At 37.4% G+C, this 19,331-nt stretch overlaps 1 protein-coding gene and 1 non-coding gene across 2 annotated transcripts in view; one reads left to right on the forward strand and one right to left on the reverse strand.

Moving 5' to 3' along the window:
• Positions 1 to 10,186: 10,186 nt before the first annotated feature.
• Positions 10,187 to 19,331, reverse strand: part of LOC134789377 (proton channel OtopLc-like) — a 30,481-nt gene continuing 21,336 nt past the window's right edge. The window contains exons 8-15 of the mRNA XM_063760009.1: positions 17,789 to 17,930; positions 16,729 to 16,925; positions 15,622 to 15,778; positions 14,883 to 15,023; positions 13,346 to 13,445; positions 12,561 to 12,716; positions 11,430 to 11,679; positions 10,187 to 10,531 (exon numbers count right to left, since the gene is read on the reverse strand). Of these exons, the coding sequence (XP_063616079.1) occupies positions 10,211 to 10,531; positions 11,430 to 11,679; positions 12,561 to 12,716; positions 13,346 to 13,445; positions 14,883 to 15,023; positions 15,622 to 15,778; positions 16,729 to 16,925; positions 17,789 to 17,930 (1,464 nt within the window). The 3' untranslated portion in view covers positions 10,187 to 10,210. The remainder of the gene's footprint in view (positions 10,532 to 11,429; positions 11,680 to 12,560; positions 12,717 to 13,345; positions 13,446 to 14,882; positions 15,024 to 15,621; positions 15,779 to 16,728; positions 16,926 to 17,788; positions 17,931 to 19,331) is intronic.
• Positions 11,080 to 11,151, forward strand: Trnat-cgu (transfer RNA threonine (anticodon CGU)). The gene has a single exon. It is a non-coding gene; the product is annotated as a tRNA-Thr (tRNA).

The raw sequence follows: 19,331 nt of genomic DNA on the forward strand, positions 1-19,331 counted from the left end.
AAAAACTGGACCATAGTTGTATTTTAGGACTACCTGATTTTACGGTAGTTTGACCTACACGTGGGCGTCGATGCAAGCTTGTTAAAGGGGTGCACCTATACTGTGGTGAATATGAGCCAAAGTGAGCACAGCTAAACAGGCCACGCCGCCGCCGTGTTCATGAGTAGGGATAATAGGTAAATCCAAACAGTGTGGGAATCGTGTAATGCTCGCTAAACGTTTGATATGGTATGAATAACATCACAAGCCCGTTTCAAATGGATGAACCGCATACGGGACCGTGCTTGCGAATCACTGTGAAGCTATATTTCATTTGCACAGCTTTGAAATGGATGTGGCAATTTACTTTTACGTCACCAACTTAATGTTTTGCAATTAAAAAGTAGGTAGAAATTTTAATTTAATTGCCACTTGCAATATTTGATATAAAATGTTAGCTGCGTCTTTTTCATTTTGTGGGATTAAAATGGAAAATAATTAACTTAACCTATTTTAATATTTAACATTACCTATTAAGGTTTGGAAAGCAAAAGCCGTAGCTGGATAAGGATGGATAACGCACTACAAACCTCAATTAGCTAATAATCGTATGTTCTTATTTGTCATTTTGACTTATGTGCAATAGTTAGCCGACTAACTATTACGCGACCTGAAGCAGCCGGCGTATTATGGATGGCTTCTCGGAGTAATTAACAAAGGAGCCGCCATTAACAGGCGTTCCCCTCTGTCGAAAATAGGCGGCCAATGGTCAACCACATGTCAACTATATGTATGGACTGACGTTTATCTGACATATACATTTGATGTGCCCCTCCCCCGCAAAAAACGGCAGATTATTTTGTACCGAAAATTTTAGACATGGCGTCTCCGTTGGTTATATCCTCTAAGGATGGCTTTATCCATCTTTATCCACGTGATAAAATAACTGACACTTTTTAACACCGTGGGATAGAAAGTGACGGACACCGTTTTATCACGCTGTCACGTAGACAAGAACGACCATCATATCCGTACAGATGTATGTAAGTATATTATAGTTTAGTATACTTAGTAGGTTCTCGAGATATTTTGCGATGTGGCAGACATACACAGAGTCGCACCATAAGGGGTTCCTTTTTACCATTTTGGTACGAAACCCTAATCTAAAACAGCAAACGGCTCTGCGAAACTGGCCTACACATCGAAGCCTATTACAGCCCGCTACGCCCATTTTATTTGTTTTTAATTAAAGAATAGTACCAAACTGACCGGTACGAGTACCAAATATATAAATTAAATTTTCTGTCACAAGCAAGTAATTTAAAACATGAATTAGGTATTTACGATTACCGTATAATAGTCAAGTACCTATGTACTTACACGTGTAATTTGTTTGTCAATTGTTAAAGCATTTTAATTTCTGTAAGAAAGAAATAAGATGCAGATTATGAAATATAATGACATGAAATTATTTTATCTTACCTAACTGTTGAGTATCTTCACCGCACCTAATATAGATAATGCAATTTAATTGTTTTCAATTCAATTTAATGTAATATATGAATCTTAAAAATATGTTCTTGGAGGTAATATGTGTGTGACACCCAAAAGCAAAAATGCTTTCATCTGATGCATATAATAATAAATATTATAGGGATTACACAAAATTACTAACTCCCACAGTAAGGACAATAAGGCTTGTGTTGTGGGTACCTTTATAAATTCGTGTTGAATCTAAAAATCAACAACATTTCTAATTCCACGTCACCAGCGTGTTTCCGATATGGAGCGGGACGCGGGCACGATTCTCTCACTCGACAGATCACCTGAAAGTATACCACTTAATAACTCACATCCTCTCGCGGTTCACTGGGCATCCGCTGGATCGTCACATATCTCTAAATATGAGCGGCGGAGCGTGGCGCCCGCGCCGCGCCGCCCTGCGCCATCGGATTACGAGGCTACCTTCTCCGTGCCTCGGTGATTAAAGCAAATTATGCCTCTTTTAGATCCTCGTTTGTGATTTTGAACACTAATCTGTTCCTGTGAGAAGCACAGGTGGTCCAATCAAAACAGCGCTTAGTTTAAAGCTCCATATATTCTGTCACTCACCAACAATACGTAAATAAGTAAGTAGGTACGTACATTATTGAAATTGTTATATTACTCGTATATGCGAAACAACGGTGAACTGTTAGGTTATAAGGTTGATTTAAGTATTATCAAAACTAAGTACACACACTAGGCATTTATTAAATCTAGTAACAAGGAGGTAAGTTCATGATGTTCATAATGTTTATGTTATGTTAGCGTGTCTATAGTTTTCGCCTAACAAGATAAAAGTACAAGGAAACTATTGAAGAGTTTAATAATATTCATTGAGCCCGGGCAATTTTCCGGGCCAGCGGCGTCGCGTCTTTGATCGGCCCCACTACTCCGGGAATAGTCGAATTGATCTACTAACTATGGCAACTAAGTCCCTAACTCCTTGTACTAATTATTAATATATCAGTTTAAAATATATTCTTGTAACTGTCATAAGTAAAATATATTTAACGATATTTGTTACGTTCAATTCAATCAAGCCATTTAGGCTGAAGTGCTTAAAATAAGTAGGTGTGCACAAAATATACATGGATATAACATGATAAATTTATCTACACAATTGGTTTTGAACAGACCGCGGAGGGATATTTATCAAGCTACATCACATCACTAAAAGCATTTTCGAAAATCTTGTTCCCCAAAGTAATTCAATTTTACACCCCAAATAAGTGAGTCGCGAACACGTGTAGGTCGGTAATCTGGCGGCCGGCAAGGGTTGCCGTCTTGCCAGTGCCGCCTTTAAACATTATTTCCGGACCACCCCATTATGCACGGCACAGTGATCACATGAACCTATTTGGTTCGACTAATCACTTTGTTTTAAGGAGGTTCATTAGATAATTTTGCATGTGTAATTTTCATAATTCCTTTTGATAGCGAATGAGGTGTTCAAAATGTATCTCGTACCTTACCACCAGCTTATGTATCTAAGAAAATTTACAAAACACAAATATTATCTTCGTGTTTCTTCCTGGAAACTTATATACACGAGATTTTTGGGCGGAGATTGCTTTTAGCCATCGTGATATATTAAATCTATTGCAAAGTGTTGGCCGTTGTGTTATTTTGTCGACGTGGAAAATGCTTTTACTACAGATAAAAGCCCACATTTTACTTTATTGTACACATCAATGGGTCATTGTGTAATAGTTACCTCTATAATTAATAATATTAATATGAACTATATTTACAGTTGCTATTTAATGCAAACGAGAGTCGTATTAAAACTTGTGTTTAGCCATCCTTCAAGTAGTAACTAATCGACAATCGTTTTACATAACCAAACGATGTGCATTGTTTTTAAGTAGGTATTTGAAAGTTGACTGATAAATTTGTAAACCGTTTTGTAAAGATATAATGTCTATGAATGGACTACAGAACATAGTATTATTATGATGTGTAATATCATGTAGCTATTTAGCAATATTATATTAAACTGTAAGTCTTCTGGGTCACAGTAACGCGACAAGCTTTAAAATTGCGCCCCTATCTTGTAACGTACCTGATTACGCGCGAGATTAAAATTCAATTTCAATGTATTTTAGCGATGCATGAACTGAAACAGTCCAATAAAGAAAGATAAACTATTGATGTTTACACGTCTCTAGATTGTTGAAGCTAATGGTGTTGCCGAGTGCAATTGGTGATCGAGTGGGATAATAAGTCGCTTACCTTGAGGCTCTAGGGCCTCCAGTGGACGGAGCACCCTCGACGTGGCGCTACACTAATACGTCCTATTGATAGACCGACGTGGAGACTCTTCACGTTTGTTCCGCTCGGCTTATGGCAATCTGTGTCACTTCGCGCCTCGTGTTCTTTTCCATCTGTATGTAATTGGGTGATAGAAGTGTAGTTTTACTCATTGCAAAATGAATCTCCCGAGGAAAATGTCATTAGTCCGCCTTACAACTTAAGCTTCAGTTTAGCAATACGTTTTTGAAGAATGTTTTGTATTATTAATTCAGTACAAACTGCGATTTCAGGGAAATCAGCTTATCATTTCAACGATAACGCACTGTAGTTTTTGTTATTGTATGACTTGTACTAAATATATGCGACTGGATCGGATTCATAGAAGTCGAATAAAATATATTTTGTAAAGTAATACTTTACTGAAACGATTCATACACTAGTAGTCCCCATCAGAGTTAAAACCTCAACGAATACCAGTATGCACAGATTTCGAAAAAAAGGTAAGTAAATGTTTATGATATCACTTTTATCTCTTCAAATCACTGTTTTTCTGTTTGGTCCATAGATCACGTGTGCCTCGATCAGGCAATAAAGCGCGTGTGCGCAGTGTCACGGGTCGTAGGGGCGCTTCCGTCGTCGCGCCCTTCCGGCCTGCAATATCGTTTCCATGGCTTTCTAACCTTAGCCTGGTATTCGATTCAGCCAAACCAGTGTAACTGTTATCCGCATAACTGCCATGGCTCTCGAGGTCGCAGGTCACCCGACTCTAGTAACACGAGTACTCGGTAAGCGTTCAAAATACTGGGCCTGCGCGCGCGCCTCGAGCGTGACCGCTATCCATTATAATATCTCATTGTCCTGAACCATATGTGCACGCAGAGCGAACCTAACTGTCCATTAAATAAATGTATCGAGAATTATTCCGGTCATATACATTATGAGTGGCAGCACTGGATTTGAGTTAACCTTTTAATGGATAACAGCAATTAATGCTGTTGCAAGTTGCAACTATAAAGTAAGGCCGTTGTATAGTTAATTTGTTGTTAAACGCTGCTGCGATAATAAGAGATAAACCAATTATGTGGCAGCTAAAAAGCTGAAAAAGCTTTTATAACGTAATTAATGCATTCAGGTAAAATGACATGAAAAACAAAGGGGTATCAATTTAATCGTGACACGCTAATGGCCAGGGCCACCTGAGCTCGCGTTTTAAAATATTTTCCTTTATTGAAAATTTTCAGCCGAGGGTTTCAACTATTTCAATCATCAAAGATGTTTGACCAAAAAAATCCTAAGTATAATTGTTTACAGCGCCATCTATCGGCAAATCGGCTAATTTGTGCGACCTAATGTTGTACCTATTTTGGTTTTTCAGGGATAATTATTTATCATGTGAACTGATTTCAACAATTTTTCTTTTAATCGAATTTAAACAGTCGTGAGTGACTAAAAATAGAATTATCTTAGAATTTTCCTAAATAAAATTATCTTAGAACTTGAAAGAAGGGGTCTTTAGTGTAATATCATGGAAATTTCAAGAATAAATCACGCGCTATGCGGTTAAATATTAGATATTTAGCGATAAGTCGCACCATAAGGGTTCCTTTTTACCTTTTTGGTACGGAACCTTAAAAAGAATTAAATAAAGAAGCCTTAAGTATAAAGTTGGTCTTGCTAAATATGTTTGGAGTTTAGTTTAATTTTGTTTTCAATATAATAGAAATGTTTTACAAGAATACGTAGGTACAAGGTGTTACGTAATATAGACATAATCTCAGTGTTGTAAAAATGTTTCTGTCGTTCTCTTGGCAAGGATTTGGACTGCTTTGGACCCTTGGATTGATATTTGGATAATTTGTATTGAATTTGTTTTTCAAAACATCGAAATAAGTCAAATAAAGGGGCATAGATTTCCATAATGTCAATATCCAGGGAGAAAAATGGATCCAGTCACCTGCAATAATATGTTACACAACGAAGGCTGCAAAAATATCTGACACGATTTCATTTCTAGCGCCATAAAATCGTGTCACGTGGTGTCACATATTTTCTGCATGTCTAACATTGCGATTAGTAACTATTAACTAGTTATAAGTATATATTATATTATATAATATATAATTTAGCGGTTTATAATATAACTCCAAATGCTGTATAGCAGATCATAATTATATTTGAAGTGTAATGGGAAGATACCTACCCATGGGTATACCAGGTAATACTGATAGTAGACATACTCATAGTAAATTATATACAAATATCTACTCGCCTAAATAAATAAGTCTACCAAGCATAGATAACTGGAGCATCCAAAATGCCTCTGCGCTCGCTATTCATGTGGTTGAAATTCGTCAATAGTAGGCAGTCGTTATTCAGAGAAGGTCGGAAACAATTAAACAACAGTGGCATTGGTCAGCCGAGCGCAGATCCGCGTGATTCGAGCGTGCCCTACTGGTTCACTCGCGGCTCATATGTTCCCGAGTTGCGTAACAATTGAGAATATTCATCAAATATATCGGGAGGCCAATTCAAACTTTCGTGTTGACATCAAAATGGTCTCTGATCGTTATCATTCGTGCGTCACGCTCGCGCTAATACATGTACTAACAAGTACGAGCGAATGATAACAAAATAACATCATTGGGAGATCAAATTGTAGGTTTGAATTGGCCTCCGGTTTACTAGTTTCAATCTCGCTCACGTATAAAGACTTAAATAGAAATAGAAATAGAAATAGAAATACATTTATTTATGACAAACAAACACAGATGACAAAAACATGTTGACAAATATACAATGTATAACATTTAGTGAAAAATGCCATAAAAGGGTCACAACTCAGCATGTTGCTGGCAAAGCCAGCGCTGTTCTTCCGTTGTAACCCAGGCTTACGCCGTTCGACGACGAGGCGGTTATGCTATAATTTACTAAACTAATTAAAAACTAGAACTACACCTAAAACATAAAATTGAAACTAAAACTATTTAATATACAACTTCAACATTGCGGCAATTGCCGTATCTGGAACAGGCCTGACAGCCAAGTGACAGCTGGCCGCCACGCCATGGCCACGTCACACGGCACGACACCAGCACGGCCATATTTGTGCTATGACATAGCTATCCACGTGTACATTTTGTGCAGAAGACTTAAAAACTTCTAGTCGTAAAAGCTTTAAACAAACCAAAACTATATCACTAAATTAATTATTTGGAAAAGACGAACAAATTAAAATAAAGTGACAAAAAATAGTGCAGAAATGGTTGGCTCATGGGACATAACTACAGGTATGTGAAAAAAAAGGCTTCTTAGATAAAACTAGTATCACATCTTAAACTTTCCTGTCTTTGCTGATGTTCATATATCTCTTTTTTTAGCGTAACTTTGAAACTATGCACACTTTTCAGGTTCCTCAAAGGCGGAGACAGATTGTTCCAGCATTTTGTTGCCAAATATCTCTAAAACTTCCACGGAATGCAGCCGAACAGTGACGGTGCGTTAACAACTGCAACCCACATTGTCGAGCTACACGAGTCTTACGGAAACTTCACGTAAATGTAACGTTAAAAAATATAAGCAAACAATACCCTAAATAAATAGTAGGTATGCCAGTATTGCCGATCTAAAAGGTCTCTATATTTATTCATCTGATGAAACACAAATTTAGTAGAACTACGAGTCTACTACTAAAATACATAGGAAACTCCGAATATTTTTTGTGCTGCAATTTTCATTGTAATCTCAGCCAACAACAAATTAATGTACTAGGTCTAAGTATAGATAGTCCTATAATTTACCTATTTATAATGAAGCCTTGTTCTCGTGTGAAGTCTTTAGTACTTACATGTTTTACAGATGTAAACTGCACACGTGCCTAAGAGTTCCACACCCTCAAGGTTCCAAATTATAATGTTTCACTTGTTCTATTATTTTACAGGCCTATTCGGATTTCGAGATAATCACAAGATCTTGAGACGATTTAGAGATCAACTAGATCTACATTAGATATCGACTAGATGTGACTTGGATATCTAAGTCATAACTCGTCGAAATCCTTCTAGAGGACCTCCAGAATCGCGGAAACGTCAAATTTGACATATATCTATCTTACAAATATCTTTAAATTATCCGTATCGTAACTTGTTGAAGTGTAGTAGAAATCTAATTCATTTTCCGAATCGAGCCGTTAATGTAACTTTGCTCTTTTGTTGCACAAATAACTATTTCAAACTGCTGTCAGTTTACTCTTGGTAACTTTGGATATACCTATGTAAACGCCTGCAAAACGCCGCTCCTATCCCAAAAATGGTTATACAAAGAAAATTGAGCGAGGAGAAGTTGCGAAAGCAAAAGGTACACCCAATCTGAAACATAGACTCTCGGTCAAAAATGCTTTGACGAAGGTAATAGTGTAAAGTTTACCCGAGTATGTGGGTAAAGTACACATCAGGCTTGGGTACACACACAGCGAGCGCCATCGTGGCCGTACTAATTAAACTATGTAGCAGATACGCGACTTAAAAACAATAACTTATCTTTTTATGAATAGTCAATCAATACTCTTGTTGTTAGATGTTTTTATGGTTACCTGTCCCTATGCAAGCGAAAAAATGGGTACACATGCCAGGATCCGGAGTCACTTTATTTGCCCTATAAATAATACACGCGAAAGTGGTAAAATGGCATTTAGTAAAAAAGGGCGAAAATGATTATTTTCGATAGTGACGAATCTTTACTATTACCTACCTATTATTTAATCTATGATTACGAAACCTATCTAGTTTGTATCCTGGCTAAGTGCGGCCTGGCTCCTCGGTGGTAGTACTTAACCTAATATTCGGTAATTGCATCAGGGTAGAGGCATTAATTAACTCGCTCTCTGGGTTGGTCAGCTAAGACGCCATCGTATTGAGACGTGCTTTGTGGTTATGCTCAAACGCATATCGTGAGTAACTACTCAATCAATTTACTGCGTGGTTACTGGGGCGTGGTCGACCTAATATTGAACATTGACCGCGTTGTTTATATTAACTTTATATTTATAAGTATTATAAGCTACGGAAACAGTGACAATTAGAAACCATGTGGGTATGTTTTTAAAGCATTTGTTCATACTTTAAATTTCATTTAAAATATACCACTTGATCGATTTTCGCTGAAAATTTAAGGATTAATTGATTACGAGTATCTAACAAGTAAGTACCAATTCATCGTTTACCCACAGGATGGAATTTTAACTGTTTCATACATTCCGGCTCATGTGATGCCGCTGATTTCCTATGGGACAGCCAGTTTTTTTTCGCTATTTCGGGATTGTACCCATAATAAAAGTTGTTCAGTATGACCTATAAAGTCACTACGCAGAGTATGAACGGTGGTTAAAATTTCACCCTGTAGCTGCTTATCTTATACTTGTTCTTTTCGGACTCCATTTTAGCAGGTAAATAAATTAAAGATAAATAAATTGTGTATTATTTATTAAAATTATTATTCTCTTTATTTATTTCTACTCTTAGGCTAGGTGATTTATAATAAATATGAATATAAAAGTAAAATACAAAAACTTATTAAAATTATTATTGTAAGTATGTATAATTAATAATAAGTACATACCTATTCTTGTAACTATTAATCATGTTACAGCTAAAACTACATATAAACATAATAAATAAACTAAGCTAATCTACCTAAAACTTTGGTTGTGATTTATTTACACATTAATTAGTGTTAACTGCGAGTGTGAACTCGCACTTAACAATAATGTGTAAATCGGGCCTTAGATAAAAAGACCTCACTTTATGGGGTATCAATTATGACAATATAATTATAATCCCATATTTATATATTAATTTAAAAACGCGTCGTCCACCGCCGAGAAAGTGGGACCTTTTTTTAACTTAAGACCACCGACCACCGTACATTTTATGAAATGTTTTCGAGTGGATCTAGTGTTCATAAAAATAATTATTATGATAGCCGGTGCTGACTGTATACACTCGGCTGTCGTGACCGAGTAAGTATGCTGGTCTTAGTAACTTTTCCGAAATGTCCCTTTTTAACAATAATTCTACTGATTTACTGCCACACAGACGCAGTACCTAAATAATAATACACACTAGTGTTATTGATGAAGTATAATCTTCTACTAACAAATCTTCCTTAAGTACCTAGTACCTACTTACTACCTAGTATAGTACTAACCTACCTTGCTAAAATAATTATTAATTTTAATGTAAAATTAAAGCCTCTGCCTGCAGATGATGTTTACGATCTACAGTCATGTAAATTATGTAACAATTTTATACAAAGAATGTACTGCTTTTTCGATCGTTAATTAACACGAAATATCAATTTACGTTTATGATAATACTCTCACACTCACTTTTTATTCATATCATAACCGAGAAAGATGAAAAAGACGTAGGTATTTGTTCTAATGTTCTGAGCCAGGTTTGTAGGCGGAGTCCCACATGTCGACGAAGCAAACACTTGAGTGGAACCGGTAGAACATGATGAGCGGCAGACTGATGTGGCCGAGTATGGTCCAAGTGACCTTCCCGTAGTACGCGTACCGCTCGTCGAGGCTCTCCGGGCTCTTGTAGGAGAAGGTGTTGAGGAGCCACATGCCCACGTTGGCGATGATGAGGAACATGAGCAGCTCGCGGCCCGGCTTGCTGCGCCGGAGTTTGCGGCTGTTGCTGCAACGCCGCAGACCGTCTACTAGCAGCGCCGTTTGCAACACCACTTGGATCATCTTTAAAAAATAAATTCCTATTTAGAATATAAGTATAATAAAACAATATCTGTGAAAAACGGCTTTGCGATTATTGTGCTATCATCAGATTTACTATGGCAAAATCACATTCACTCATTGAAGTTTCGTTTAAAATAACACTTGTACTGCATGTGATATCAAAATCGTTGCAGACTTGTCTTGGTCTGACTCTGCCACCATTCAGTCAATTAATTGAAATCATTGATTTAATGGTTTTTGCGTCATATTAAGTGAGATTAAATGCTTATTAACTAATAGCCCGTGGCAAAATTCACCATTTTCATATAGAAGCAATAAATAATTAATTAATTATGTGAAGTTTGTTGATAACTATACTGCCGTCTTTACTCCTCGTGTTATCTTGAAGATATTGTGTTGTATTAGTAGAAAAAAAAATAGCTTAATTAATAATAATATTAGACAGGCGTCCATGTATGTGTGTGTACCTACGTGTATGTATTTATTGTTTTTACTGCTATGGCCGTCGGCGCCGATCGTCTGATTCAATTTCGCAAACCGACCTCATCGCCTCTTTAGCTCAGTGGTAGAGCACTGGTCTCGTAAACCAGGGGTCGTGAGTTCAATCCTCACAGGAGGCATATTTAGTTACTTACACTTGTTTTTATTTCAAAATATGTTTTTAAACTTTATTTTTTACTCGAATAATTGTAAATAAATAAAAAATATATAATATTTTACCTTAAAAATGCTTCTTTGCGTTTTAGTTAGGTAATTCGAGATAATTCTGATGAAATTCAACTTGGTAATGCTTTTATTCTACCGAATTTAATTAGTACCAAATATATTTGGAGGACAAGTTAATATAGGTATAAAATAAATTAATAATGATTATTTTGCATGTTAAATAGAAGCTTACCATAAGTATCAAATCGACAGTTTTCACAACGTTGAGTATAGAGATCGTAGCCACCAGAGACAGTACTGTCTCCAAAAAGAAGGCGGGTATGCAGATGAAGAGTAAAATGTCGTCTAGAAGGGAAATGGGGTGTTCGTTGATGTCCAACTTCCTCGTCTGGAAGGTAGCAAATATGGCCGCGACGAACATCGCCGCGTGAAGCCCCAGTTTGGTGGAGTCGTTTAGCAAGTATCCGATCTCCAATAGTCCCCTGAAATATAAAACGTAAGATATGTACAGTCAGCTGCAAAAACAACTAATCCCTCCTCTCCCTCCTGCATAGAAACTTGTTTGCAGGGGGGGGGGGGGGGGGGGTCAAGTGTTTCTACAGCAGACTGTACCTACTTACATATATAATAAATAACAAAAGGTATACTTAAGCTTTCACAGTGTTTAGATGTTAATATTATTTAACTTATGACTTGTCGTGTCGTGTCGGAGAAAGTTTTTGTAAATATTGCCTGTTTTTACAATATTTGCACGCCTGCATGCAGACTGAATGCACGGAAATCTTTTATTTTGTAACACCTTCTCATAACTGTGTTCTATGCAAATAAATTCTTTGGATCTTTGAAAGACAATTCTTAACTAGTCTCAGTTGACATCGACCAGTACGGAATTAAATCTTTTTATTCGCAATTAAGCTCCGTTTTAGTAAACAAAAGGCACTACTTTGAAAAAAAAAAAAACTCGTATCTTGAGCTATTAATCAAAAGAAAAATGTGGTATCTATGTATGGGATGCATACAAAGTTACTGCCATCAACTTTGAGTAGTAGTGTGAGATACGAGATTTTTTCAAAGTAGTGCCGATATGTAATAAAATTTGACACAATTTGTTTTTAATGTCTAGACTGGGGCAAGCCATTTAAATAGGCCTAACTAAAAGAGGCGCCGAGGTCGTCGTTTCGCCACTCGATGAGAAGAAATCTGCGCACGATTACTATTTAAGATAAATTGAATATGGAGTGCTTGAACTATGTACAGCTCAAGTGTTCCCTATTGTTGCAAAGTGTCATCAAGTTTGTTGTCATAAAGTTAGGCCACGAGAAGGCAGAATTTTCAACAGATTCTAAATTAAAAAGAAACTAACTCGCCGCCGCTGCTGAAGACGAAGCCAACGATGAGCATGCCCACGACAAAGACCATCAGCACCATCCCCATAAACATGCCGCGGTTGGACGCGTGGCAGTCTGCGTGGATCACAATGTTGCTTGTGAAGTCATTGTCTTCGTTTGCTGTCGGGATTCTGCAGAAAAGAAATAGCTAAAGAAGTGAAACGTAACTCAGCCTTTAGCCGCCCTGAGGCCTATAAAAGGGTCTCCCGTTCCATTCTAATTTTAATCTTTATTTTGACAAATCAAAATTGCATTTGTATTGGCAAGTTTTGATGTCTGAGCGGCTATAGGTTAAGGCTATGGAGGGTAGAGGTAAGGAGAAAACTCTTATATGGGAGAACAGTTGCAAAAGCTATAAATAATCCAGAGTTGCGCTGGAGCAGCTATGAACTTAGCCGTTATTGACGGAGTTAAGTGCGCAGCAATTGTGACGACAACTTTTTAAGGTTATTTACACATACTTTTTTATACACAGAGAGTGTTGTCCTTACCTTTACTTAAGGCCTTAAAATTAGCAGTTAGAATACAAAAACTAATACGTGCCAATGACTTTCAACATCTGCTGTCAAAGAGTACCTACTTCTTGCCAGTAAAATAAATTGTACCACTGAAAATGCGCAACATGGTGAAGGCCAAAAGAATCTTGTCAGGCTATTAAACATCCATAATGAAATCCAGTAAGATGTGTAAACAGTGTGAAAAGTTTAAGACAAATTAGTGACTCGAATTTGACAGGTCCTGTAGGTGGCGATACACTTACTGGCAAATGGTGTTGTGGTCGCCCAAGCTAGAAGTGCCGTCTCCGTGGTCCTCGTTGTCGCATTTACCGATACTACTCCAAATTATGTAGTATATGGCAACTGGAAAATTGTGAAAGCAAATCGTTTGACGGCGTTTGACGGCACACACGGTGTTTGACTTGGTTACCTAGTATTTTCTCGGAAACGGTCGTATTTGTCATGCTACTCTAGTCAGCCTCAGTACTTTTTGTGCTGAGACTGACTGAAATGGCAACGTTTCCGTGAAAATACTATGGTATATAGAAGATATATGGAAGAAGACGTTTAATGACAATGGCGACAAAAGCTTCAAGTGTATGAATTTCATAACCCGTATTATTAAATTGTTATCGTCTATTCAGTACAGAAAAACTTGTTTATTTTTGCAGGGACTCAGCTTTTAATCGAAACTGACTCCAATGTTGAAATTTTGATATACTTAGGTATATTAACTTTACTAATAAAACCTTGCAAATAGATTTAAATCTACTTTTAATAGCCGCATCGTTTATACTTATATACTTAGATATACAGGGTGATCAATCCAAATGGGTCAGTATGGAGAAGTCAGAAGTTATAAGAGATAGCGAAATCTGTTCTTAGGAACCATGGCGTCGATTTTTAGATTTAATAATAATGGCATTCAATTTTTTTTTAATCTATCATACATAACCGGTATTCGAACCTGGTCAATATTCTTGTTGTTTGTTTGTATGGCAACTTTTAAACGATGCGTGATAGGTGGGGGGTGCTAGACCAAATATCACAGAGGGCCCCGAGACAAAACTAACTACATTTAAAAAAATCAAAATGGCTGTCTTTTTTTTTATTTTTTCAAGTTGGTCCGAGCGCGCTGAGATTTGGCATGCGGCGAGCCTGGGGGCCCAAGATTACCACGTCAAAAAAAATTTTTGAAAAAATCCAAAATGGCGGCGGAAACGGGTAAAGTCAAATTTCCAAGTAGGTTAAGTGAGCCCGAAGGGCGAGCTTCAGGCCGGGAGGCCGAAGGCCGACCCCAGCGGAGGGCCGAAGGCCTGAAGCCTCCACCCCGACTCCGCCCAACGCCCACCCCGCGCTCGGACCAACTTGAAAAAATTAAAAAAAAAGTCAGCCATTTTGAATTTTTTTTAATGTAGTTTGTTTTGTCTCGGGGCTCTCTATGATATTTGGTCGAGCACCCCCCACCTATCACGCATCGTTTAAAAGTTGCCATACAAACAAACAACAAGAAAATTGACCAGGTTCGAATCCCGGTTATGTATGATAGATTTAAAAAAAAATTTGAATGCCATTATTATTAAATCTAAAATCGAAGCCATGGTTCCTAAGAACAGATTTCGCTATCTCTCATAGTTTCTGACTTCTCCATACTGACCCATTTGGATTGATCACCCTGTATAATAAATAATATAAACAAAATAACAGTAGATACAATAGGTAATCTGGTTCCAATTACAGTTGGCAACAATCATGCATGTTTTAAAAATGTTTTTTTTGGAAGAAGCTTATTTTACGTACCTATTAGGATATTGAACTCAACAGTGAACGGGTAAAGGTACGGCGAGAAGCTCTCAATCACTCCCATGACTGCAGTGGATCCTAAGCACTCTTTGTTGTACAGGACGCTCACGTCAAAAAATCTGCTTTGCTGGCTCGAAGCTGAAAATGTTGCATTAAGTACACTCTAATCTATAATTCACTTTATGATTTCCTTCACTAATCTCTCGCTAAAGCCAGAATTTAGATCTGTGCAGTAGGTGAACTCTACTTATTTTAAATTAGAAATCAATACCTACGGATTCACGGCATAAAAGGTTAATAAAAGAAATAAATATTAAATGAAAATTTTCGATTTACTTTCAATTCGCCCACGACAGAATATAGTTTTTTTCACACTTTGTCTGTTAAATACTTCTTAATTATTATATACACTATAGCATGTATATGGGTGTAAAACAAGTTTAACATGTAACCTACCTCTTTGTGGAAAGTTGTTAAATATGTAGCGTATCTCAGAACAAGCAAATGAAAAACGGCTCAGTAATTTCGATACTACGAGTACTGTGTATCACAAACATACTCATGTTAATAACTATTTTAGACTCTGGTTCAATCTAAGCCATTTTTCATAACTTTGCCATGTTGGGGAAATAACTATAGGTACGTTTTTGGGGTAGGTACCTAATAATATTTAAAAGTTTGACAATCTTTGCAGCTAATATTTAATAAAGATATGGAAGAGTGCAATAAATCTAACCTAGGGAATAATCAGTGGCGTTTTCATACGGCCCTCCAGGTCCATACTGTGAGTAGGCGTAGATAGTGAGTGCAACTAATGTCTCCCGGACGATTGTGCCGATCCAGAAGCAAAGGCTGCTTCCAATTATGTGCATGAAGGCGTAGCTTGCCAAACCCTGTCAAACAACAAACATCACAAAACATAGTACATTTATAGGCCGATAATCTAAGCAAAGACGAGTACGAGTATGTTAGTCTTGTGTGAGTAACGAAACTGAACTAATTTTACTCCGCGGCGCGCCGGGGTATCGCTTAGTACTTAACAAACTTTAAATATCCATTCTGAACTTAGCGGTAGCCTCATGTGACTTTAAATCTTAATAAAATATGCTTTGCAATGTTGAAAAAACAAATATATTATGTATTGTAATATTGATTATATATTTTATAGGTAGGTACACCCAGCTGCAAAATTGCATGGCCAGTTTATGAACGTCATATATGTATATTCATAGCATATTCATAGTCCATTGTTATTTAGAGATTTAAATTACATCGTACATGTATCGTGAAAGCCTAGATTCTGCATGGTTGGATTACGAGGCGAAAGTGCTTGGAAGATTACAAAGTCTGTCAGGAAACTCGGGGATCAATTAAACTGATCGTGAAGTTTTCGTTTGTATTGCTTATAGTTATAGTTAAATCATACCATGTCGGGTGCCCAACCGGTGCCCAATATCTATGTGCAGAAGCACATAGATATTGGGTTTCTACTAAAACAAGAAGACTGGCAAAGTCTACTCTAAATCGCGTTCCTTTTATATACAGCGCCAACTATTGAACGGAGGTCTTCTTCTTATATCCGTCTATGCTACATCTGACGTGAATCAAATGATAATCTATCATTGTATGAGATTTATCCTATTTATATATTTTCAAACACATAAGGGCGTCCACTAGCTGGCGCGGTTGCATGAAGCGGGTGAGCGGGTTAACGAAAAATAGTATGAACAACGGTAACTGGCCCTGCGCGTGCGAAGGGTTAAATTGAAATGGCACTCGCGTGGGTGTCCCCGCTTCGTGTACCCACGCCAGCTAGCGGACGCCTGAAGGTATAAATAATTACCTTATTTCTTAAAATTATGACGTTTGAGTACTTAAACACAAAGAAAAGCTGGTGGAAACAGTAGATGGGGCTGAAGATGTCCAGCGCGATCTGCGAGTAGTTGACGCACTGGTCGTTGTTAACGTTGTCGTCGATTATGTAAGCCACCTGGTTGACGATCAGCAGCACAGAGTGGACTAAGTGGCCCATAGCGAAACCTGTACATTTAAAATTATGTTATCACTTACTTAGGAAAGGGAAAGGCCACATCGGTGCATAACCTTCCCATCCCACCAACTCTCGAATTGCAAACACACCAGTGGCGGCGCGTCTAGATTGTTCGTAGGCAAGCCGTAGCTAAGTTGCCCTTCCTTTTCTTCATAAGTTTAGAAATAATGGCCCAAGAGCCTGAATATCAGACAAGCCGATGCCTATGGACGCTTCGCCACTGAAACACACATACGGCACATACCTAAGGAAAATGCAGTGTGTAAGTTGATGACTGATGAGTGATGATTTAGAAGACATGTTACGGCGTATACCTAAATTGGTTTTAGTTCTGTTTGTGGTCGATGAATTAAATACAAATTAGATATCCCCAATTGTTGATACGTATAAAATTGTCTTAATACCGTCAGGAATACAGTAATTAAAGCCTTTCGGATAGTTGATGCACACCTTGTATGAACCTTAAGTTTGTATAGGTTACATGCAACTCTACTTGGCACAAGCTATATTATATAAAATATCTGGGAGACCGACTTGCTCGGAAAAGATATACTCGTAAAAACTCAAAAATGCGCGTTTTCCCAGAGATAAGACAGCTAGATCGATTTATCGCCCCCGAAAACCGAAATTTCATCCAGATCGTTAGAGCCGTTTCCGAGATCCCCGAAACATAATTATATATAAATAAACATATAAATAAATAAACAAGAATTGCTCGTTTAAAGGTATTAGATTACGCCTTCATCTTCAGTCATACTTATTTTGACATCTTCAGTTATTTAAAAAATTCTGGATCCTTACTCGTATTTTATAAATTTATTGAAAGTAAGTTGTTTTAAGTTGTTCTACTTACCAGCAGCGCCAAGTTTAAGATAGAAACTGCCGGAATGTCGGCCTTGACTGAAGCAGTAAGCATGTTTTAAGGGAATGAGTAGTGGTGGCGGTTTGAATGCTTCGGAGCCGGGCGAGCCCGGCGTACTTGCGCCAAAATCTTCCTGAAAATAAATTTCATTTATAGAGTTAGACCAAGACAAGTCTGCAACGATTTTGATAGCACACGCAGTGCAAGTTTATTTTAAACGTCAAACTTCTGTGAAATTATGACGTATGAAATAACACTTGCACTGCGTATGCTATCAAAATAGTTGCAGAATTTTATTGGTCTAACCAAAGATAATTTATTAAGGCCAAAGGTATGGCGCCATCGCTTAAAAAGATGGCGCCATACCTTGGCCTATACTCGTGTAGATGGCGACACCTTTTGCTATTTAACAAATTTAACACATATCAGTGAAAGAACAAGGATCAAAGTCAAATGGCGTTCTAAAAGTTTTAATTCTTTGTCGTAAGATGGCAGTAAATTTATTGTAACTACAAAATTTACTTTGACAATACGCCTCTATTCTAAATTCTCTTTGGTCTAACTCTACCTACTTAGGTACTATTGCACACCTAAGTAAATACGTAGGTAATATTAAAACAACATTTAATGTGGAAGTGGAGTGGCTATATAGCTATATTTTCGAGACAATATAGCATTTATTATAATAATTAAAGGACGCGTAGCACGAATAATGTCGTTTATTGACCCGCCTGTTCCTATATCTGTCGCACGCGCATAATTATATCGCTGTCCCGCTTGCACAGTGTCATTAACCGCCGGCATCATGGGCGAAATTACTCGTGCTATCTAAGAGTCCTTTCTTTATATGTAGCTGGTTTGTTAGTGCACACCGTTGTAGGGACCTTGCACTTTGAGACTATGCGCTGAAACTTGGCACAGTTGGTTCTTAGCTGGTCTTGAGCAGATACAGACCGGGAGACATCGAGAGCCACCTCTCATTTAGTGGGGGGAGGGGGGGAAGTTCGACGCTGCCGCGCTTCACTTGGAGCAACATTTCTCTAAAACTATACCTATTAGGGCATGTGATATATAATTTTCGGATAAATTAAGGATGAGGAATCTATTTTGAGAACAAAAACAATGCACTTTCTAACAAAAAAAAAGCATAAAGTAGAAAAGACTAAAAAACGTATTTTTGAATTTTTTATAATTACCATTTTTTTTTAAAAGCGTTACAGGAATCTGAAATTAAAAAATTAAGTCGTAAAGCTACAGTTATCTTATTACGTTTAAAAATATATATGGTTTATTATACAAATCTGTTGATAAATGGGAGATAAAAAACAATATTAAGCGTGGGTCAGAGTGATCTCATATGAAGGTGGGAAGGTTACTTATAATTTGTTCTACAATCGTTTATTTTTTTTAGTTTTTCGTAAATAACTCGTAAACGGTAGCCCACACTCTCCACTCCACTCTCGACGGCTCCCGGTCTGTATCTGCTCAAGACCAGCTAAGAATCAACTGTGCCAAGTTACAGCGCATAGTCTCA

This window comes from Cydia splendana, chromosome 3, assembly GCF_910591565.1.
Source record: "Cydia splendana chromosome 3, ilCydSple1.2, whole genome shotgun sequence".
NCBI classification, from domain to species: Eukaryota; Metazoa; Arthropoda; class Insecta; order Lepidoptera; family Tortricidae; genus Cydia; species Cydia splendana.